Raw genomic sequence first — 19,331 nt, forward strand, 5'->3', positions numbered from 1 at the left:
CATGGCATGGAACAGTGGATGGACAGGAACCCAGTTACCTCTACCTTAACTGTAAATGGTAGGAACCCACCATACTTACTGGAACAGTAGTCTTTTCATGAGGGAGGTTTTATGCAAAGCTAACCAATGTTGAATCAAATCGAAAAGGAAGAGGCAGCTGTGCTTGCTGAAAGGAGAATGCTTAACACTACAATAACCTAAAGCAGTCAGTGACAAGAGCTCTTAAGTTTGGCACACATGGTTGGAGATAGAGGGAGGTTGAGTAAAATATGCCAAAGGAATCAGACTAAATCCTGAAGTGCAACTGTAGCTTTACAGTCCTCTAGTATGTAGTGAACAGCTTAGTTTCCAATGTTGCTCCAAAAAGGGGCATAGACTAAACAGCTGGTTAGGACAATGACAGTTTTAGTCTTAACATTGTTAGATTTTAGTAAGGTATACAATTTTGCCCTACACAGGTTGACACAGGCTGCAGACTGGGTTGTTCACAGCAGAGAATTGTTTGGCGTCTAGACCAACATGGTTACAGTAGTTCTACAGAAGCCTAAAGAACTGGCAATTTTAGCCAATGTGAAGCTCAAATTCATTTAGGAGCTTGCATTACCCAATGTATTGCTAGACCAGAAGCAAGGGAGAATAGTGCAGGAGTTAAAATGTCCTTAGTGCCTAGTGTTACTATGTAGGAATTAATTGTATTCTAGGGGTCAATTCTACAGCTATTCACATTTTACTTTTGTCTACAAGCTTGGTGAGCCCATTCTGAATAGATTAGTATTAAAGCAGTTTAAAGAATAGGACAAGAAATCAGATAGCATTCTGATCATATTTTCTGCATTGTGGGCAACATGCTATACTAAATTAGTGGTCCTACTCAGGTCATCCAAGTCCAGATAAATCTGGAAACTGCCTGGGATTACAGTACAAACAGCAGCTGCAGAAAACTTCCTCTGCCTCAAATAAGGGAAGGCTTTAATGACAGTAGCCTCAAGTTAGTCTGCAGTGAGATTCTCCACATTGGGAGGGAATTTAACTGAAAGTTGCTGGTTGACTGGCTTCTTACAGTATGAAAGATAAATGGACTGGTCAGGAATTAGTTCAGAAGTGCAACATCCCCCCCTCTTGGTTGCATTTATCCCAAATATAAAATCCACACTGGAAAGGAACAGAGACTAGTTCATATCCAGAAAGTGCACATTCCTCAAATATTCTTAGCTTGAGGATGAAAGTCTGGTTCCTAAATAGTACAGAAGTCTATTCAGCCAAGAATCTTGCATTTGCAAAGGTATTAGCTTGATTGCTACAAGTCACTCAGTGAAAGTCTGCAGTTAATGCAGCCAGCTAGGGGAATTCTGTTAAGTGAAGATTCCTTCATGCATCTGCATAGTTACCTGTATCCACAATGCTGACTACTTTTACAAGGACACAAGCTGTCTGCAGGTGCAAGACTAGAATTATCCAGCAGACTCCGGGCCAAGTTTTCTGAAAGAAAACATCTGGGAGTGGATTTGAAACAGCAATCGGTGCAAGTCAGAACATTGGCTGCAATGTGCTTTAGTGTGAGTAAGTATAATCTGATTATGCCAGTGGGTTTTCTAAGCAAGTCTTGAATGTCATGTTCAAATGGGATAACTAGAGATAACTTGCTAAACTGCATGCATGACAAAATCATGCACAAGTGGAAATAGTCTTACAGCTGCTTTACCCATATTATTGGAATGGGTATGGTCCTTCCCCACCTATTTTAATGACTGGTTAGTAAGTTTATGGAAAAGATTCTTCCAAAGGGATAGCTAGTCAGTGGGATAAGTGTCAAAATATGGTTTAGTAAAGAGTAGCATTGCATCGTTGCCAAATGGTATGACAAAGATCCTACAAAAATGTTTGGCATAATTCTTGTATTCCTAAGTTAAAGATGCAGCTCAGCCAAGAGCAGAGTCTACCTACATGACAGATGTAAATTCCAGATATCCTAAACTTCCACAGGAAATGCCATGTTAAAAGGGTGATTAAACTTAACTGAAATCAGCTCTGAAGTACTGATAACTGAAGTGGGAGGCTGCAGAGACCCTAAGGAAAGTAGATTTCTGCCATGAAAACTAGTAGCCACCAAGAGTTTAGTACAGGACCAGAGCACATACCTGTGCAAGCAGCCAGGACTGCATAGCCTCATGTAGAAATGACAAGCATGAGTTCAGACTAGTACCTCAAATATAGCCAGCCAAGTTACCAGAACTTCAGCCACTGTTTGAGAGGTTACTTGCAAGACTAGCAAACATTTCACCGCTAAAAAACAATTCAGTCCTGGTAACTGAAGTCCACAGTACCTGCTAGCATACAACCAAAAGCATATGCCACAGTAGGACAAGTGATCATCCCATAACTATGGGAGAGAGTCAAGTACCTTCAAAACCTTATGTTCATTCTACTACAGTATTTAAATTACTTGGAGCTACTCATGTCAATAGAATACCCTTGTGTGCAATCCCAGTGCAAGTCTCCAGGAACCCCACCCTCTACAGGCACATTTATGAATACACAAGGTGGTTCCACTTCCAACAGCAAGTCTTAGAGTCACTTAAAGGACAGCCATCTGGTGGCAACTGCCAGATTGAGTTACCTAGTCTTAGTCAGTCTTGGGACCATCAAGGAAGCAGATGTTGCAGGTTCAGTCCTACATAAATGGCCCTATCCACACTGCTAGTTAGCAAGTTCCATCCAAAGACTTGCTCAATCCTTGCCAGCAGGCTTAATAGGCAGAGTCAGGGTCAACTCATGTAGCTATTATGGTGCATTTTACAGTGAACTGCTTTGCCTGAATGTCCACCACAAAATCCCCAGTAGCTGCAGTGTGGACAACTTCAGTGCCAGTAAGCTTGAAATTTAGTGCAACATCTGTGGCACTCGGCAAGTGAAGCCAGACATCTTTTGGATGAAATTTTGCAAAACTGTCAAGTCACCCTTGATATTCTGGAGGTCACTCCAGGGACAGATTACCTTAAAGGTCCCTTCAACCATTTTACAGTATCCCTATAGAACCCAGGGTAGCATACACAATCCTGAAAGGGTCAAATTACCCTTAAAGGTGGATCATGGGATTAGAGTTTTTAAAAATCCCAGACTAAAAGGTAAACGTAGCCTCAGCAAATCTAGCCTTCAAATAAGCCAAGTAGAAATGGTCTACTTTGGTAGGAACACACTTTACATTAAGTGGGCTGTTTTAAGGGGTTACTTTCCAGTCTGCCTTCAGTGACTGGGATATTCAAATATGCTCAAGAGCAAGCAGCCAACCATTTGGCTTTCCTACTAGTAGGAAATATATTCTATTGGGACAAGTTTTAAATACTGGTTAAGAGGATTGTGTTCACATGCATTAAAATACCCAATTTAGTTTTACTTCAAGCCTTTGTGATTTGCCCAAAAAAAATGGGACCAAAGATAAGGCACCAATCTGGACATTTCAGCAGTATGCCTTAAGGCAGCATTTAAGTGTCTTCAATGCATTTGCCATATCCAAATACAAGTATGGAATATCATTGCAGATTGGTCTTACTACTTGGAAAGACTTGGCACCATCTCATCTGCTCATACTACAGCACAATAGAAGCAAACTATATCCTAGACTTCATAAAGATCACCTAAAGCTCAAGTGTTTAGAATCTAGCTTGGCATGATCCAGTGACAGAGCATGTCCAGTTGCCATTTTAGAAGAGTCCCAAAAGTGCACCTGCACAGATGTCCTGAACACCAACATACCAGTCTAGGCAAACTTGGCCATGCTAAACAAAAACCTAAACCCACCCATGTGGGCTACACCCTCCCAATATACCAACTCTATTGCACCACTGTGGGTCAAGGGTAACAGGATGAACCCAAATACCAAGTGTCCTAAACATTTGAGGATGGTAATCCAGACCACCACTTTATAAAATACTGCTTGACTGCAGTACTATCAGTGGTCAATCTGGATTGATTAGTTGATAGTTCTGCACTGTCTTTATGCTGCCTCACTGCAGTACAGATTCACACTGCACTGACTAGCATACCTCTGACACAAATCACTAACTCATTTACACAAACGTGTAGAGCTAGATTTAATGCCAATATCTAGTTAACTGATTAAACAGACTTGCTCAATGTAAACAGGTACATGGTAAACAGGCCTAGATACCAAAACCACCAGCTTTTTAGTTAACCCAACTTGTATTACCTGGGATGAAGCAAAGGGCTTCATTCTAAGATTACCACACAAGATTTGCTTGGACCTATGGATTCAAGCACCTTGCTACTTTTAAGCACACTATACCACTTCAATGCAATGGCTTGACTGTTGCCCATTATCTATGCAACCCATAAAAATCTTATAGCTTAGTCTACAATACCCCCAAAACTGTTACAAATGTCTTGCCAGAGACTTATGCAAGCCAGGGGTGTACCCCTTTTCCATACCAGCAAGCCTAGTAAAATGCAATAGCACTAAAGTTTAGCAAGCTATATTAAGTTCTCTGCAGAAGTTGTCCATGCGCTTTGGCCAAGCTCCTAATAGAATAGTGCTGCTCAGCCTGGTCCCTTTGGTATCTGGCCATTTCACCTCCCCCCCTGACAAACTGGCCAAGTCTCCCAAAGACTCATGCATTGTGTAACCTAGAGCTTTAGGCTTGTCCATTTTGTTACCATACCTCCTCAATCCTCACCTTGCAAACTAGTCTTATGCAACCCCTTTTCAACATCCAGCCACCACCTACCCCACCTTAGAATTAGACTTACTTACTAGTTCAATTAGTGTGCTTGTGGATACCCTCCCCTGTACTATAACTTGGGATGCATTCTGCAGGGTTGCCAGTAAACATGCTGCAGATGTGCCCAATTGCTAGTGTATGCACTGGCTAGCATACCCATCAGATCCTGATTTTGGTGGAAATTCCATGTAACCAATTGGACTAGAATACCCCACCTTTGGAACTTTGACTAGGAGACCTGTGCAAGCATATTCACTGCTAGAGCCTCATGTGCACTCCCATTCACCCCTAAAGCTTCTTTCCATATTCATCCTCCAATGCAAGGAAATTTAAGGAAATTGATGTTTTAGCCAAGTTAATCCCCTTGCTCCTCTCCATAGAGAGAGGCACAGGAGTAAACACTAAATCACTGAACACTATTAAAAATGGTCTTACAGCAAGGACCAGTTTCCTTCCAAAACCCTTTAGACTAGCTACATGCAATCAATCCCAGTTTGTGTACAAGCCTACCTTTAAACCTGTTGACCAAAATCAAAGCAGGAAGACCAAATCAAAATGATTTGAAGGTTCATCACTTGCCCAACACACCAGACAAAGCTTCACTGTACTAGCTATACAACCTCTGGAACCCCACACCTAAAAAGGTAACTCAATGCAGCCTTCAGTACCTTACCACTGGTAATTGAACCCAGTGGTCCCAACATCTCAGCTTCAGAGCAGATATCTATGGCCAACTATGCTAGTTTTTATCCATTGAACACACAAGGTGTGAATTCACCCGAGCAATGCCTGCATCCTGTGATCAGTGCACTACCTTTGTGAAACAATGCACCAACTCCCCACCTACAGACTGGTCCCTCAAGCATGAATCCCATACAAGAGCTCTCTGAAAATATGATTACAACCAGCCTGGATATTCAGCTACTCCAAGGCAGAGCTAGTGGCAATACCTGCACTAGTCGTAAATCTGATGCTCACTGGAGGACAGGTTACTATAGTGCTCTGGCTACATTTAAAGAGGCCAAGTAGGCTCATCAGGTAACAGTACAGCTATACTTGCCTAGAAAGTTAGCAAGCACCATCACTTCCCTTGTAGTGCTAGAGGGGTCATTACATTTACTTGGCAAGTAAGACAAGTACAAGCTTACTGGGGATGGGACAGGCAAGCTTTGCAGAAGCTAGTTCTAGTGCCCTGTAGCAGCTTCTACTCTAGGTCTTCAAAATACCAGGCTTACCCCATCCATATCCCAGGCTTACCCCATCCATATCCCAGACTTAATCTCAGTGCTAAAGTCATACTGGGTTACATGCAGCCAGTAAGCTTCTGATTGAGGGTTAGCCTACAAACAAGTGACATTTTAAAACAATGTAGCTAGTTCATAGAAAATAGACTTCAGATTTGTTAACTACTTTATTATGTGCCATGGTAGTACAGCTGAATATTACCATTAAATACAAATGCTACTAGGCACTGGAGTATGGTACAGTACATATTCAGACTGCTAGCCAGTTTACTGGCCAACACTAAGGAGTGTACTTATTGCTTGGTCTAGCACATGTTTCTGAAAATGAGTCTTCTGTAGAAACGTCTCCAGTAACAGTTTGAGCAGTAGCAGCAAATTCCTCCTTGCTTTCATGGTAACAGTATAAAGGGTGACTAAGGGCTGGCATGTTCCGACTGTCGTTACAGCAGCTTAAGTGCATCAGATGCTTAAAAAATAAAGTTTAAAAAATAAGTTAAACTGCACTGATGCATTTCAACCAATTCCTAAAGATGCACCTCCATTTGCAATTTTGTTGATGCCATCCATGAACTAGTCAAGACCACTATCCAGCTTGATAAATCATCCAGCACATCAGTTCATGCCACTGATGAAGTTCAACCACTGTACTGTCTAGTGCTGACCCACTCAGGACAAGTCATTCCACACTACTGCAACTGAGAGTCCAGTTTCTTCTTAATATTGTCAAAGGCATCCTCTCCCATGTAATCTGCTTTGCCTTGTTCCCATCTCCATTTACGTTCTTCAGAAGATGATGGGGGTGGTGGGGGTGTAATGTTCATAACCGATATGGATTCTGCTATTTCATCCTGAAAGAAAAATCCTAGATCAACATCTGGAACATACATGGTTAAGCAATGGCATGACAGTTAAACTTGTGCTTTAGTACAGCATACCTTTCTACAGAAGCCACAAGAGCCAGCCAGTGAATAGACCAAGCTTGACAGCTGCAACAGTTAGAAGAGTTTCAGAACCAAGAAAGCACAGGCTCAAGACAATGCAAGATCACATTAATAGGGTTAGACAGAAAAAGAACCCATATTGTCCAGTGCAGCCAAGAAAGGCTATGCAAGATTTTGAACCCATACCAATTATAAACTATGTGATCAGAAACAAGATACAAGAAACAAACCATGCAAAGTTTAGTGCTCAGAAAAAACTTAAATCTGCATGCAAATTGTTATATTAAGATGAATATCCAAGTTACATTGTCTGCTCAACTTACTCAACCTCCCACATTATGCTCCACTGTGGAGTCATCCAGCAACCTGCTAAGGGGTCAGCAGGTTTGTTAGTACTGATCCCCATTACCAATGGTAATTAAGACTTCCAAGAACCATTACACAAGACTTAAAAATTCAACTTTAGACTATGGATTGTCAATCTGAACAATGCCAAGCTGAACAAATGCCTAGTATAGCCTGGGATGCCAAGTTGCACTGTTGCAACCCACTGCTCAAAGATAGGCTTCATAATCTGGAGTAACCAGCAAGCTTGCATCCAAGTTGCATTTGAGATACTGTACTAAAGTGTAAACATTTACTGAAATGTCCTGTAACTTTTAAGGCAGTTAAAAATGAAGGTTGTGGGCTATTGGTAAGAAGCATTACTGCCAAATTCTGACAGAGCCAAATAAAATTCATCCATTAAATATGCAATGGCAAATAGTGAACACCAGAGGGCTTCAGTCCTATACATCAACAGCACTCTTAGAACTTGACTGAGAAAAGGTGAATTTGCTTAGAACTACTTATTTCAGAATGGATTTACTGGTTGGGAACTAGATGACCAGAACATTTAACCCTTACTGCTATGTCTTACTTACCGCTTTAATGCCTGTAGCAGTGTCTTTAACAACTCCATGTTCAATAAGCAGAGGCATTACTTCAATGAAGATACTCCACCACAAGTTAAGGAATTCTGGGTGACTTGCAGCAGGTTCCTGAACATCAGTCTTCACACTTTTGGACTGCATATCATAGGTGTAATTCCAAGGTTTCACTCTTCCCAGAAAATGAACCACCTTAGCATTTGCTCCAAACCTGAAAGAAAGTGGCCATTAAGTGCAATGTCTGGACAGTGCTTCTTGCCAAGTCTGAAACTACATACATATAGTAATGTCAGTCCAATCCACATGGTGTTGCACCATTCATTTTAGACAAATTGGCAGATTCCACCCCACACCAGGTACTTTGCCTTGCAGCAGAATCCCAAAACCCTATGAAACACCATCAGAAACCAAAGCAGAGGTACAAGAGTCTTAAGACCATTACTTACGCTTTAAAAGCTGGCAGATATGAGTAAATTGAAATGCTGCTGAGGTTATAAACAAACGGTAGATGCTTGCTGATGTCTCGAGTCGCCCAGCCACTGAAGAAGCTGTTAAGTAATCCTTGGTCCCCACCTAAGAAAAAAAGTTATGCAGAGTAAGTTTCTGTAATGTTTCCCAAATACACAATACTTTATACCTAGATCCAAGTTGCCATGCTTTCTAACCCACCTAGATCCAAGTTGCCATGCTTTCTAACCCACCAAAATGCAAAATTAGAGACCTACCCATAGTAGGAACAGATGCCCCAACTCCATATGCAATACCCAAATACATGAGCAATGCTAGACAGCAGAGCCCCTCTACTGCTTGCTTCAACTGAAGCATAATTTTCTAGCAATATTTCAGCTTAGACAGATGACCCCAACCTGAAATGCAAACTAACCAGATTGCTGCATCCATTAAGCCTTTGCCCAACAGGAATGCAACCCAAAAATTGGGTTTGGGCAGAGGGTCCAGCCAACACAAGTGTTCAGGCTCAAGCAAGTGAGCCTTTAGGTTAATACCCCCTTCACCTATGTATGTCTGTAGCACATCCTTGCCAGGGTTAAGGATGTGCCACATCCCACACCAACCAGCCTTCCACTACATGTTGGGAGTCCTTGTGCAAGGATATGGGGCAGAAACTACACTATGCTGGGCAGCATTCCTGCATGTTGAGCTACTGGCTTAGTCTGCCCCATGCCTGCAAAATGGTGTACCACACACTGAGGCATTGCCAAGTTTCCATTTCAGGGCTCTTGAGGCAGGCTACCTTGGTGAATTCTCCACTCCCTAAAGCTTGCTAGCTTATTAGCTTGCCGACAGTGGATGACCAGTTTAACTTTGGTACATAACATCCATTAGTAAACACTTCTGGGGCTACAGGGATTAAAGCTCAGGCTGGGAAGTCCAGTTCCTCACTTGGCAGATGAGGCCCAAGATAGGGTACACATTCCAAGTTTAATATCAGTCTTAAGTTAACTGATAAATGCAGTTGGTGTTAGTGCTGCAAGGGACAATTAAAAACCTCAGTAAGCCCATACCCAGCTCCCAACAATTCCACTGCAATGAAGCAGTCTTACAAAGCCTCCTTACATGTACAGGAGTCACTTTCACCCCCTTTAGTGTCCTGGCTCTAAAGTACTTCCCACTCTAGATAAACTAGAGTTGCAGAGCAGAGATCCTCAGCATTAGATGCATGATGACCATTTGAGAGCAAATAAGAGCAGGTAGTTTGGCTGAACATGACAGGTTCATGCTGTGCTGGAAGCCAGAGTGAAGCCCCCCACCTGCAAATGAGGGTATGCATTCAAGTACAAATTGCAAGCATGAAAGTTCACAAGCCCCACACCATCCATGTTACCCAGGGGCTTTCCTTGTCACTACAGGGAGACAAGGATCCTACATCTGGTTAGCCATTCACTTATGCACTCGGGTCAGGGAGTAGCTGGGGACAAGGTATGCGAGGGCCCTTATGGCCAGAGGCAATCTTGCTTAAAAGATCAGAAATTACAGCATGGCACAGTATTCTGTAAGCAAAGTTGCTTACCATCAAAGCTTCCTTTTTCAGAAGCAAGTTGTAGCAGGTTGTTATAAGTTTGGATGGAAGGCCTGAAGACAAACACACCACTGTTGAAGCAGTCAGGCCATCCAGGATCAGGTGCAGCAGATAACTCTTCTTTCTCAAAGAGGTCATCAACATTTGTTAAAACCTAGGGAAACAAGACACCAAGATTAATCACACCACTTGAGCCAGAAGTTACACAAGGACTCATCAGTATGTTGATATCAAAACAATGCTTACCATGGTGTCTGCATCCATGAACACACATTTGGAATACTGTGTCAGAGTCCAACAGTGAAGCTTGGTTAAAGTGACTCCCAGTTCTGGTCTCTGCATGAGGGCCAAGTGAGCAGAATCTCCACTATCCAATACATCAACCACCAAAACTTCATCGTAGATCTTTGCAAGGACCTGCCTGTTGAGAAGGTGGGCAACAGCATTAGCAATTGCAACAGACCAACTACATTCCACTAGGCATAGAACATACATAGGCTCAACCATATGGTTAACCAGGTAACCTCCAAGAAAGGTTTGATCATATGGACTAAGTTTCTGACCTACAGTTTAAGTGGGACCACTTGTAAAGTGTGGACAACTGCCAAATGCAACACATTTGCAAGCTTAAGGGTTTCCAATAGATACAAAGACTACCTAAATTTTCTAGGGCAGGGTCAAGCTTTTACTGCATTCTGGCAGGCTTTCCATAATTTTTGTACTTGGAATGTATGGAACAGAAGCACATGTACTCAGTGCAGGTGGGCACACTAATGGGGACCAATAGAAATGCAACATCACTAGTGTTATGCAGATGAAACAGGGGCACATGTAAATCACATGGTGACAGGCACCCTGTTCTACCTTTACTCATTGTGGATCTCAATACATTGAGAGTCTTGAAATCAGTTTGAATGCTACCTTCAGCATCCCCTCAAATGCTCTTAAAGTATTATGGGTGGACTAGCACAAGGTTGCTAGAGTCAGCTAGAATACAGGTGATGTCAAACTGGCTTTAAAAAATGGATGCTGGACAACTACTGGCTTCTTACAACAGCAGGTTTGTAGTACATATTCCTGAACTGGAGATGCATCTGTCCCCTGGCAGAGTCTAGGTGACAGTGTACTTACCTTATAGTATTAGAGACCTGTGGTGTTACAAGCACTGCCAGCCTTCTTGATGTTTTGTGCTTTTGCAAAGAGGAACCCAGCACCAGTGCTCCTTTAGCATAGCCATCATTGGTAGCCAGAGTTAGAAAAGCTTGATCTGAAACAAAAAGTAGTGATGCACTTTGAAATACAAAATTACACTGTAGCAATGCTTACCCTTTCATGCCAATGCACATCAAGTATCCCCTCCCAATAGAGTTCAAATATCAATACAATTTCTTGCCACATGTACCCTGGTTTTGGATTAATGCAAATATGAAGCAATTTGGCACCCATGACACAACAGGAGGCAAGTACAGAAATGCATGTAGGTGCACTTGGCAGAATCACTAGCTCCAACTCAAGACATGTGGAGGGATGCTAATCCTGAACTGCAAATCTCTAGTCTTAACATGCAGCAGTCAGCCCCAAACAGCTTGGGTAGGTAACCCCCCAGTAAAATCACGGTTTATCACGTGAGGAAATTCAGTTTTCCTAGGGCATCATTTAGTGATGTGCAAGTTAGGGCAGTGAAATTAAGAGAACCTGAACTGTTACATGTTCATGTAACCTGCTAGCAGGCAGGAACTACTTGTTCACAGAAGCAAGTCAGGAAACAGCAGGAATACTTGCTTATGCTGTACTCCCAATAAATGTTTGCTAAAAAACCTCACTGGTTTGCTAGGCATTTTAGCCTTTGGCCTGGAAATGACAAGTTGCAGCATTTACACTAATGGCACAACACCATTCATGCCAGTAGATACATACCAGTGAAAATATTGCCTGGGGCAAAGTGATACAAGGGCAATTTGAGTTAACTGCATGAGGTATTAGGGAGCCCTCCCAACATGGAGACATGGCATAGAGGCTGAATCTTGTCATGAGTTAGAGTCCACACCAATGTCGCTGTAGACCATACACCCTGCTGGCATGGCAGAGAAATTCTAACTATGTGGATACCCAAACCAGGCAATATGAAGCAAGCCAGTTACACCACTAGGTTAAAAAAATCCATTTGGCCCAGCTTCACAGGTCCACTTCAATACTAACCATGATTAAATTAGTCTATAATGGAAGTGGGTGGGTCCTTCAACCATTTCTGCTTCAGCTGGGGAACCAGCCAGGGGTGTCCCTCTTTCCCCTTTATTTGCATTACATTTAGAACCATTGACAAATAAGGGGACAAATTCCAAGACTGCTTGTATCTTGCAATCTATACAAGAGTTAAATATGTCCATTTAGTCACAAGTCAGGCATGCAAGTTGTGGATAGCAATTAAGAGCTGAAGGACTTAATCTGGGAGAATACTGCAAGAGTTAAATGGGATAGGCCATTTTCCCCCCATATAATAGAAGAGATTGAAGGGGGTATTAAGAGCTATCCTTAACAGGGATTACCCAGTTTGAAGTTCAACCCTTGTAGATTTCATTCACAAAAAAGTTACATGTAGTGTTTCCCAAGAGAAGTTATTTTCTAAACCAAGGAGACTCATTTCCCCACAGTAGATAGAAATAGTTATGCCTCAACCAGGGACACCCCAACTTGCAGTACAGCTTTAGGCAACCAAGCTGCTTCATGCACTGCTGTTCCACACTGCACTAACTGCAGATAGAAGTCCAAGTTACTACATGTATACCACTTCCAATAGTGGTAGACCACCTGAGTTTACAAAGCCAGAGTCAAATCTATTGCATTTTTCATCTAGTATTTATGTCTGCCAACAGGTAAACAGCTAGCAGGAAGCAGATGCACATGTCCATATCCTTATGGTTCTCCAATAAGGTATGGAGGAGCAAGTGTTTTAATTCTTGAGGCTGGCCATGAATAAAGTAGTTATGGCTGATGAACCAGCCCAAAGTGCAAGTCTATTAGCAGCCATGCTCAGAACATGCCCTCAGATACTATAAAGGTATACAGCAGTTTTACAGCATCCCAACACCTAGTCAACTTCAGTACCCCCTCAAACTTATGAAGCACTCGTGTACAGGGGTGAGCATAAACTGCAGTCAGCCTGACTGAACTGTGGCCAAGGTTAATAGGTATATACTGGGCAAACTACCAGGACCTTTACAAGCCTATAGTCCCAACTCTGTCCCTATGCATCATTTAAGGGATAACAAATAGTTTATGGGGGGGCATAGAGGCAGACTGTACCCAGCTAGACAGTGGCCAGACCTGGGGTAAATTTCTGATCTCCCATCCATTGATTAACTGGACACTTAGGGAAGGACTTCAGAACGATGGACAGCCTGTTCTAGGGCATAGGGATCCGACACATACAAGATATTTGTTCTAGTGGTTCCGATAGTCAGCCCCATGTGTACATGTGCAAAACTCCCTTTGGTCAGCCAAAGGTGTCTAGACAGGCAATGTTTTAGGCATCTCTGAATACTGCTGGGGTCCACTGAGGATTTTTGACCTTAGGGCACCACAGCTCACACGTGGCACTCTGCCTTTAGTTGGACAGCTGTAGAAGGCTCTAGTCCGAGGCTCTACCTCATTGGACCATTTCCTATCATAGAAGCTGCTCTTCCTGATTTTATATAGTCAGCTTTGTAGTCTGATCTCCAGTGAGGAGCAGACAGAGTGCAGCACTCTTGTACTAGAATGTACCATGTCCAGTATGTTTGAGCCACTGGTGGGCATGTGCACTATCTGGTCAAAGTTGTGCTGAATAATCACACTGGTGAGTATGAGGCAGTGCAAGTTTCCCAGTCTAGAGAGGATAGTTGAAGTCCCATCACAAATAGGACATTTGTTTTAGTAATTAGCATCTCCACCAAGTGTTGGTACAAGCCATGGGCAGGTTGACCTATAGCTTGCTAGAATACTGTATGAACTTTGCACATGGATAAATTAAAGGGCAGTGTCCTGTTTAGCCAGTTATGCTCATCACTAAACAGACTCCACCTTTGTGGTCAGTGCAGCTGATGATCCCAAGTGTGGAAAGCACTGAAGCCCTGCATTGCAACTGCTCAATATGAAAGGCAGATACCTGCCAGAGAAGACATCTTCAGTCTAGATCACATGGATAAGAGCCAGTTACTTTATGTAGTGACTTGAATGTCACTACAACCAGAATGTTACTGCCTCAGCATAGGTTGGTTTACTTGTGTGGTGGATGTATAGTGTGTACAAAAGATACATTCCTCATTGTGCATGTACATCTTACATACATCAGTGGGTAGTCTCTGGAAACTGGCACTACACTAGGTTAGTGTGCTAGTATCACTAATGTGCAGGCTTAACTGCTCCAAGTTAAGTCTGACATTGACTACCAACTAAGCATTTTCCTGCAACCACCACTAACCTCTATGTAGGTACTGCTTGTGTGCAATAACAAAGCAAGGGAATGTCAATTAAGATAAAGGCAAATCTAAAACTAAAGCAGTTAAACAGAAACTGACAAGAGGGGATGGACTCTGGAAGTCAGATTACCAAGAAGGGTATGAAGCAAAAGGACTGGAGAAAACTGGAGTAGCTTAATACTTCAGTGGTGGGGGGCAGACTTGACAGGGGGAAAGTAAAGTAAATAGGCACTGGAATGAAAGAGCAGTTACAGCCATACCAGTAGAAGCAACTTGTACAACTCACAATACTATCACTGTAAGACTAGAGGCTCAAAATCCCTCCCACAACTGTGAGACTGAGGCCACAGACTTTGCTCAATATATCTTTACATGCAATTCTGGAAATAAAATTTATATTGCTAAATTGTAATGATCAGCACACAACTGCTAATCAAGACTAAGGTTCAAGAAAAATCCAAAATGCAAACTTTAAAAAACAAATAGCAAGAGTAACATGTCTAGGAGCTCAAGTTTCTCCTTTTGAAAAAGCTTTAGTCTCACCTCCATCTTCAGCAAGACGGAATCAGTTACCATCTCATCCTATTGATGGAACTCTGTAAGAGGAGACTTCACAAATGCATCCCAATTTTGCACCCATAGAGGTGCAGGCTTGAGCTTTACTCCAGACATGGATGCCAGTTTTGCACCAGTGGGGTGCAAAGTGTGCCAAGTGCCAGCTGCAGCTATACTAGAAAGTAGTCATTGCATATTAAAGCTAAATTTAAACACCGCTATCCATGCCAAATTAGTTTTATGTGGAGCAGTGCAAGTGAGGAGCTCATACATTACGATGAGAAGGTGAAAGTTCATTAGATGAAGTCAGAGGCAAATTTAGATGGGAATATCAGGTGGTTAAAAACAGAAGTGGCAGTAAAGGCAAAAAGAGCAGAACACAGTGAAGTTTGAGAACTTGCTTTGAGGTGTATAGGGTTAGAGTACATGCACGGGCCAGGGAAGTCTAGCTGGGGGATGCAAGAACAGAGCCAAGTGTTAAGCTTTCTAAAACACCACAAATCTAGACTGGTTGATTTAATGGTAGGAACAGAATTTCCAAGTTTGACAGTCTGATCAGACTGTTCTACCAATAGAAACTTCTTGGTCTGGCCTCATTCCCTCAGAGGATACACTGTGTACAAGGAGTCCTGTATTTACACTGGCACCACTGGACAGCCCTGCATCAATTCTGCAGTTGCAAAGCAGACTGAATGCAAGAGATAAGTCAGGCCTCCAACACCCCTCCCCTAACAGGTTCAGTTCCCCCACCACCTTCCTTCAAGCTAGCAGGTTCAGTTCCCCCACCACCTTCCTTCAAGCACTGCTTAAAAGCAACTTGCCCAGGGAGTGTAGCGACTGCACAGGTGTAAGATTCCACCAAGGCTGGATATAGAAGGCAACTGAGATTTAGATTACAAGCCATTGCCAACTTGACAGTGTGGAAGTTCTGCCTAGCCTAACTGTTTTAAGGCTAAGCAGTAGGATTTAGCAGATTATGTGGCCAATTTAGACATCTTGTAAGCAGCATTGCCCAATTTGTTAGAAATTGCTTAAGGTAAGTGTACACGCAGCAGTGAGCGTTGCCAAGGTATGACACATGCAGAGGCTTTGGCATTGCTATGCTAGGAATCTTTCCCTGTGGCCTTTGCAGCTTTTCACTATCAGCTTTCAGTGGTTACCCATGTTAAGTAGGTGACAAAGCTATTGAGATCTGTATCATTTTGGCATGCAGCATTTGGCATTCAACACAACAGGACTGCCAAGCCAGGGTGCTTTGAGTTTTGGGCCTTTTCCTGTAGTTTAGGCCTACCTCTAACTTAAGTGTAGCATCCAATTTTTGAAGGGGATGGTGGAATCATCCAGGGCAGAGTGTTTGAAGGTGATTACCATAATGCAAGACAGTGCTCCTAGGAAGCTTATTGTAGGCCAACCACTTGCATGGAATTTACCTCAAGTTTTAGATGCACACTTTGTACATGAGAAGCAGTCCAAGTCACTTGCAAAAGGGGTAACTTATGAAACAGTGTTCAGTTAAAACTGGCATAAACGCAAAGCTGCAGCAGGTTCCCATGCAGAGAGCCAGGGCCACTACAAACATTAGATAAGCTAGTGTACCAGGACACCAATACTGGCCTACAAGGCTAGGCTAGTTACTAAAATAGTACCAACATCTAGACTGATTTTTCACCCCAAACCAACAGACTGTACAAACTGGACCAGACTGGTAATCACCAGTTATGAAAACTGATCCTGACCCACCACTTGCTGATTGGGACAGTACGATTTCTCCAGTACGATTTCTCCAATACAAATGCAGTTAGATCAGTTGCTAGTGTTAGAAAGGGCAAGTTACCTACACTGCAGTTTTAGGCCATAGCCTACACCTTGTGGTCCGACTGCACATTTAACCCAGTTAAGATTTTACATAAAAGCACATGCAGCAAAACAGGAGGACATGAAATTAAAGGGAAAGTCTGACATACAGGCCAAATATCAGCACAGGATACCACTTTCCCTCACAGTAAGCATGGTGCATCTTGGCAAGTTAGAACTGCTTAACTCCACAGCACGCTCAGACTTTCCACTGAGCAACAGACATCTCCCCCTACTACAGAAAATCACCCAGCAGGCATGCAAAACAGATACAAGAGTAGATATAGCCAGAAAAAAAAAAAGCTCAAGTCCAAAATCTATAGACTCAGCAAGCATGTAGTCATTTTTGCTACTGAAAAATGCAGCAACAGTACCAGTTTATAGGGTTGCCACCTTTTCAAATGCCCCAAGTGGGACATTTTTAGTACAAGTCAGATTTCAGGGTGAAACATACCCACGACCCATGCAAATGACAACTTTGCCTAAATAGCATATTAGTTTCTTCCATTTCTTATAACATTTAGGAGTTTCAGATAATAAACTTTTCTGCAACTATTACATAAAATACAGAATATAATTATCCTAAAAGCTCAGGACATTACATAAAATACAGAATATAATTATCCTAAAAGCTCAGGACATTTGCCATTTTTTTTGCAGGACACAACTGTCCAAAGAGGGACTGTCCCTCGCAAAATGGGACAGGTGGCAACTATACCGGTACCACTACATTGGGTCATGCGTCATGTAGCCTTGTGGTACTAAACAGCTTCAGAAAAGCATTAAAGGTAAAAACGTGGTCTTAAAATGATTCGTAGGAAAGACTACTTAAACATCTAAAAAGCATGCAAGTTGCGATATCAAACATGCATGGAGCAGCGATCTAGCAAGTAGCTAAATCAACTTATCAGCAAGGCATTTTAAACGAATTGTTTTGGAAAGTTATTTTTCTAAGAGAAACCCTTCCATATACCCATAGCAAACTATCATAGCAACACAGCTACACCCACCCATAGTTCTGTAATTCATACGTTAAGAGCCCCTCCACAAAGTTACTACCAAGCTCTACAACAGTAAATTGAATGAAAGACTTACACAATCATAGGCGCCCTTATTGGAAACTAAAGTTCACTTCAGCTTTCCAAAGCCTTGATAACCCGGCAGTACAGTAAGCAATCATGCAGCGTTGACGAGCTACATCACTGCAGCCTACATTTGTAACAGGACAGAAATCAGCTATAAACAGACGTGATGCCACTATGCTGAACCGAAACTATAAATAAACCGCCCCACCACTAGCGCTCTGTAGCCCCAGGCCACAGCTCTACAGAAGGAGAGGGATAACAGACCACCAGGGCCAACTTCAGCACCGGTCTACGCCAGGACAACGCGTAACTGTCTAAACAGCAGGAACCTAAAAAGACACACTTAATTCATACAGAAAACACTATTAGGACCAAAAACCAACACGATTAGAAACCGAAAGGAAGTATTGTACACGTCTGGATAAGCACCACAACTAGTACCTACCACCATGATCCATACTGCAAAGCTAGCCATCACATTTGTAATAAGATATACATTTGATATCAAGGTCAAAGACCATTACAACTTCAAACGAGGACAAGATCAATAACTGCCCACTAGAAGACAAACATTTCACTAAAACACTGACAAAAAATCCCAACTAAAAAAAAAATATATATATATATATATATATATATATAACGTGAAAGAGATTAACTAAAACACAACCCATAACATTTAAACAGTAGAAATAACACCATACAAATCAATAGCCCTTCCGAACCCACAATTACCTGTCATCACTGTGTGTTACCGCTCACTAAGACCCGTGCAATAGATACCTCCTAACGCAATAGAGCCTACCGGGACTTTATATAAAGCATATCACGTGACAAAAAAAAAAAGGTCCCTTCCAAGAGAGGTTCTTGTCAATGTGAATAAATGGGCGGGGCGATGCCGACTGCACGAGGTTTCGCTAGTGTGTTGTGAAAGATCGGCGTCCTTGTGTGCTATGAAAATTGGTTACGGAATAAAATAAAAAAGGTTATACTATGCAAGTACGCTGTTTGTGGAACTCTAGGCTGATTATTTTATCAGTGTATTTCCCCTCAAAACTAGATCAACGTGTTAGCACGGTATAATACGTTCACTTCATCCTGGTTTCAAATCGGGGTTTGTAACCTTACAAATACATTTGATTTGTCTGCATGTAGCACCCCTCCCCCTTGTTACAGGATGATAGGGCTAGTGTTCCTTATTTTGGAGATGGAAGGTTGAGAGCTATGGATGATAGGCTTAAAACTTTTAAGGCAATGACACTTGGCTAATACAACAGCGTATTTCAAAACAACTGCAGCTAATAAAAATGTGCTTGCATGTGTAATATAATGCTGTATCTCCATTTTTAACAATTACAACCTTAGAGCATCTTGTAAGCAAAAAGGCTAGAAAGTGATGGTATACGGGTACTTACCTTAACAGGCGGTACTTCATTTTATTTTTTACCTCTTAACCAGATACGTTTCAGCCACGCCCCTTGTATGCAGCAAA

At 42.2% G+C, this 19,331-nt stretch overlaps 1 protein-coding gene across 2 annotated transcripts; it reads right to left on the bottom strand.

Moving 5' to 3' along the window:
- Positions 1 to 6,133: 6,133 nt before the first annotated feature.
- On the bottom strand, positions 6,134 to 18,681 carry GYG1 (glycogenin 1). 2 transcript variants are annotated; one of them, XM_044070620.1, is made up of 8 exons: positions 18,575 to 18,681; positions 11,020 to 11,155; positions 10,135 to 10,309; positions 9,880 to 10,042; positions 8,297 to 8,423; positions 7,845 to 8,061; positions 6,916 to 6,966; positions 6,134 to 6,828 (listed from the first exon to the last, which is right to left on the bottom strand). In XM_044070620.1, the coding sequence occupies exons 1-8, from the start codon at positions 18,579 to 18,581 to the stop codon at positions 6,667 to 6,669; spliced, it is 1,038 nt and encodes a 345-aa protein (XP_043926555.1). In that variant the 5' UTR covers positions 18,582 to 18,681; the 3' UTR covers positions 6,134 to 6,666. The 2 variants fall into 2 exon arrangements, with proteins under 2 accessions (XP_043926555.1, XP_043926556.1); XM_044070621.1 differs by lacking the exon at positions 6,916 to 6,966.
- Between the last annotated feature and the right edge of the window lie 650 nt (positions 18,682 to 19,331).

The sequence above is a fragment of the Protopterus annectens genome, chromosome 4.part1 (genome assembly GCF_019279795.1).
Source record: "Protopterus annectens isolate FY-2018-M chromosome 4.part1, PAN1.0, whole genome shotgun sequence".
NCBI classification, from domain to species: domain Eukaryota; kingdom Metazoa; phylum Chordata; order Ceratodontiformes; family Protopteridae; genus Protopterus; species Protopterus annectens.

Bases quoted from the DNA above. Each gene is read 5' to 3' on its own strand.
- GYG1 (XM_044070620.1), bottom strand. The intron at 10,043-10,134 runs GTAAGCATTGTT...TTGTTTCCCTAG, and splicing joins TCATGGATGCAGACACCATG to GTTTTAACAAATGTTGATGA. The intron at 6,829-6,915 runs GTATGCTGTACT...TTTTTCTTTCAG, and splicing joins CTTGTGGCTTCTGTAGAAAG to GATGAAATAGCAGAATCCAT.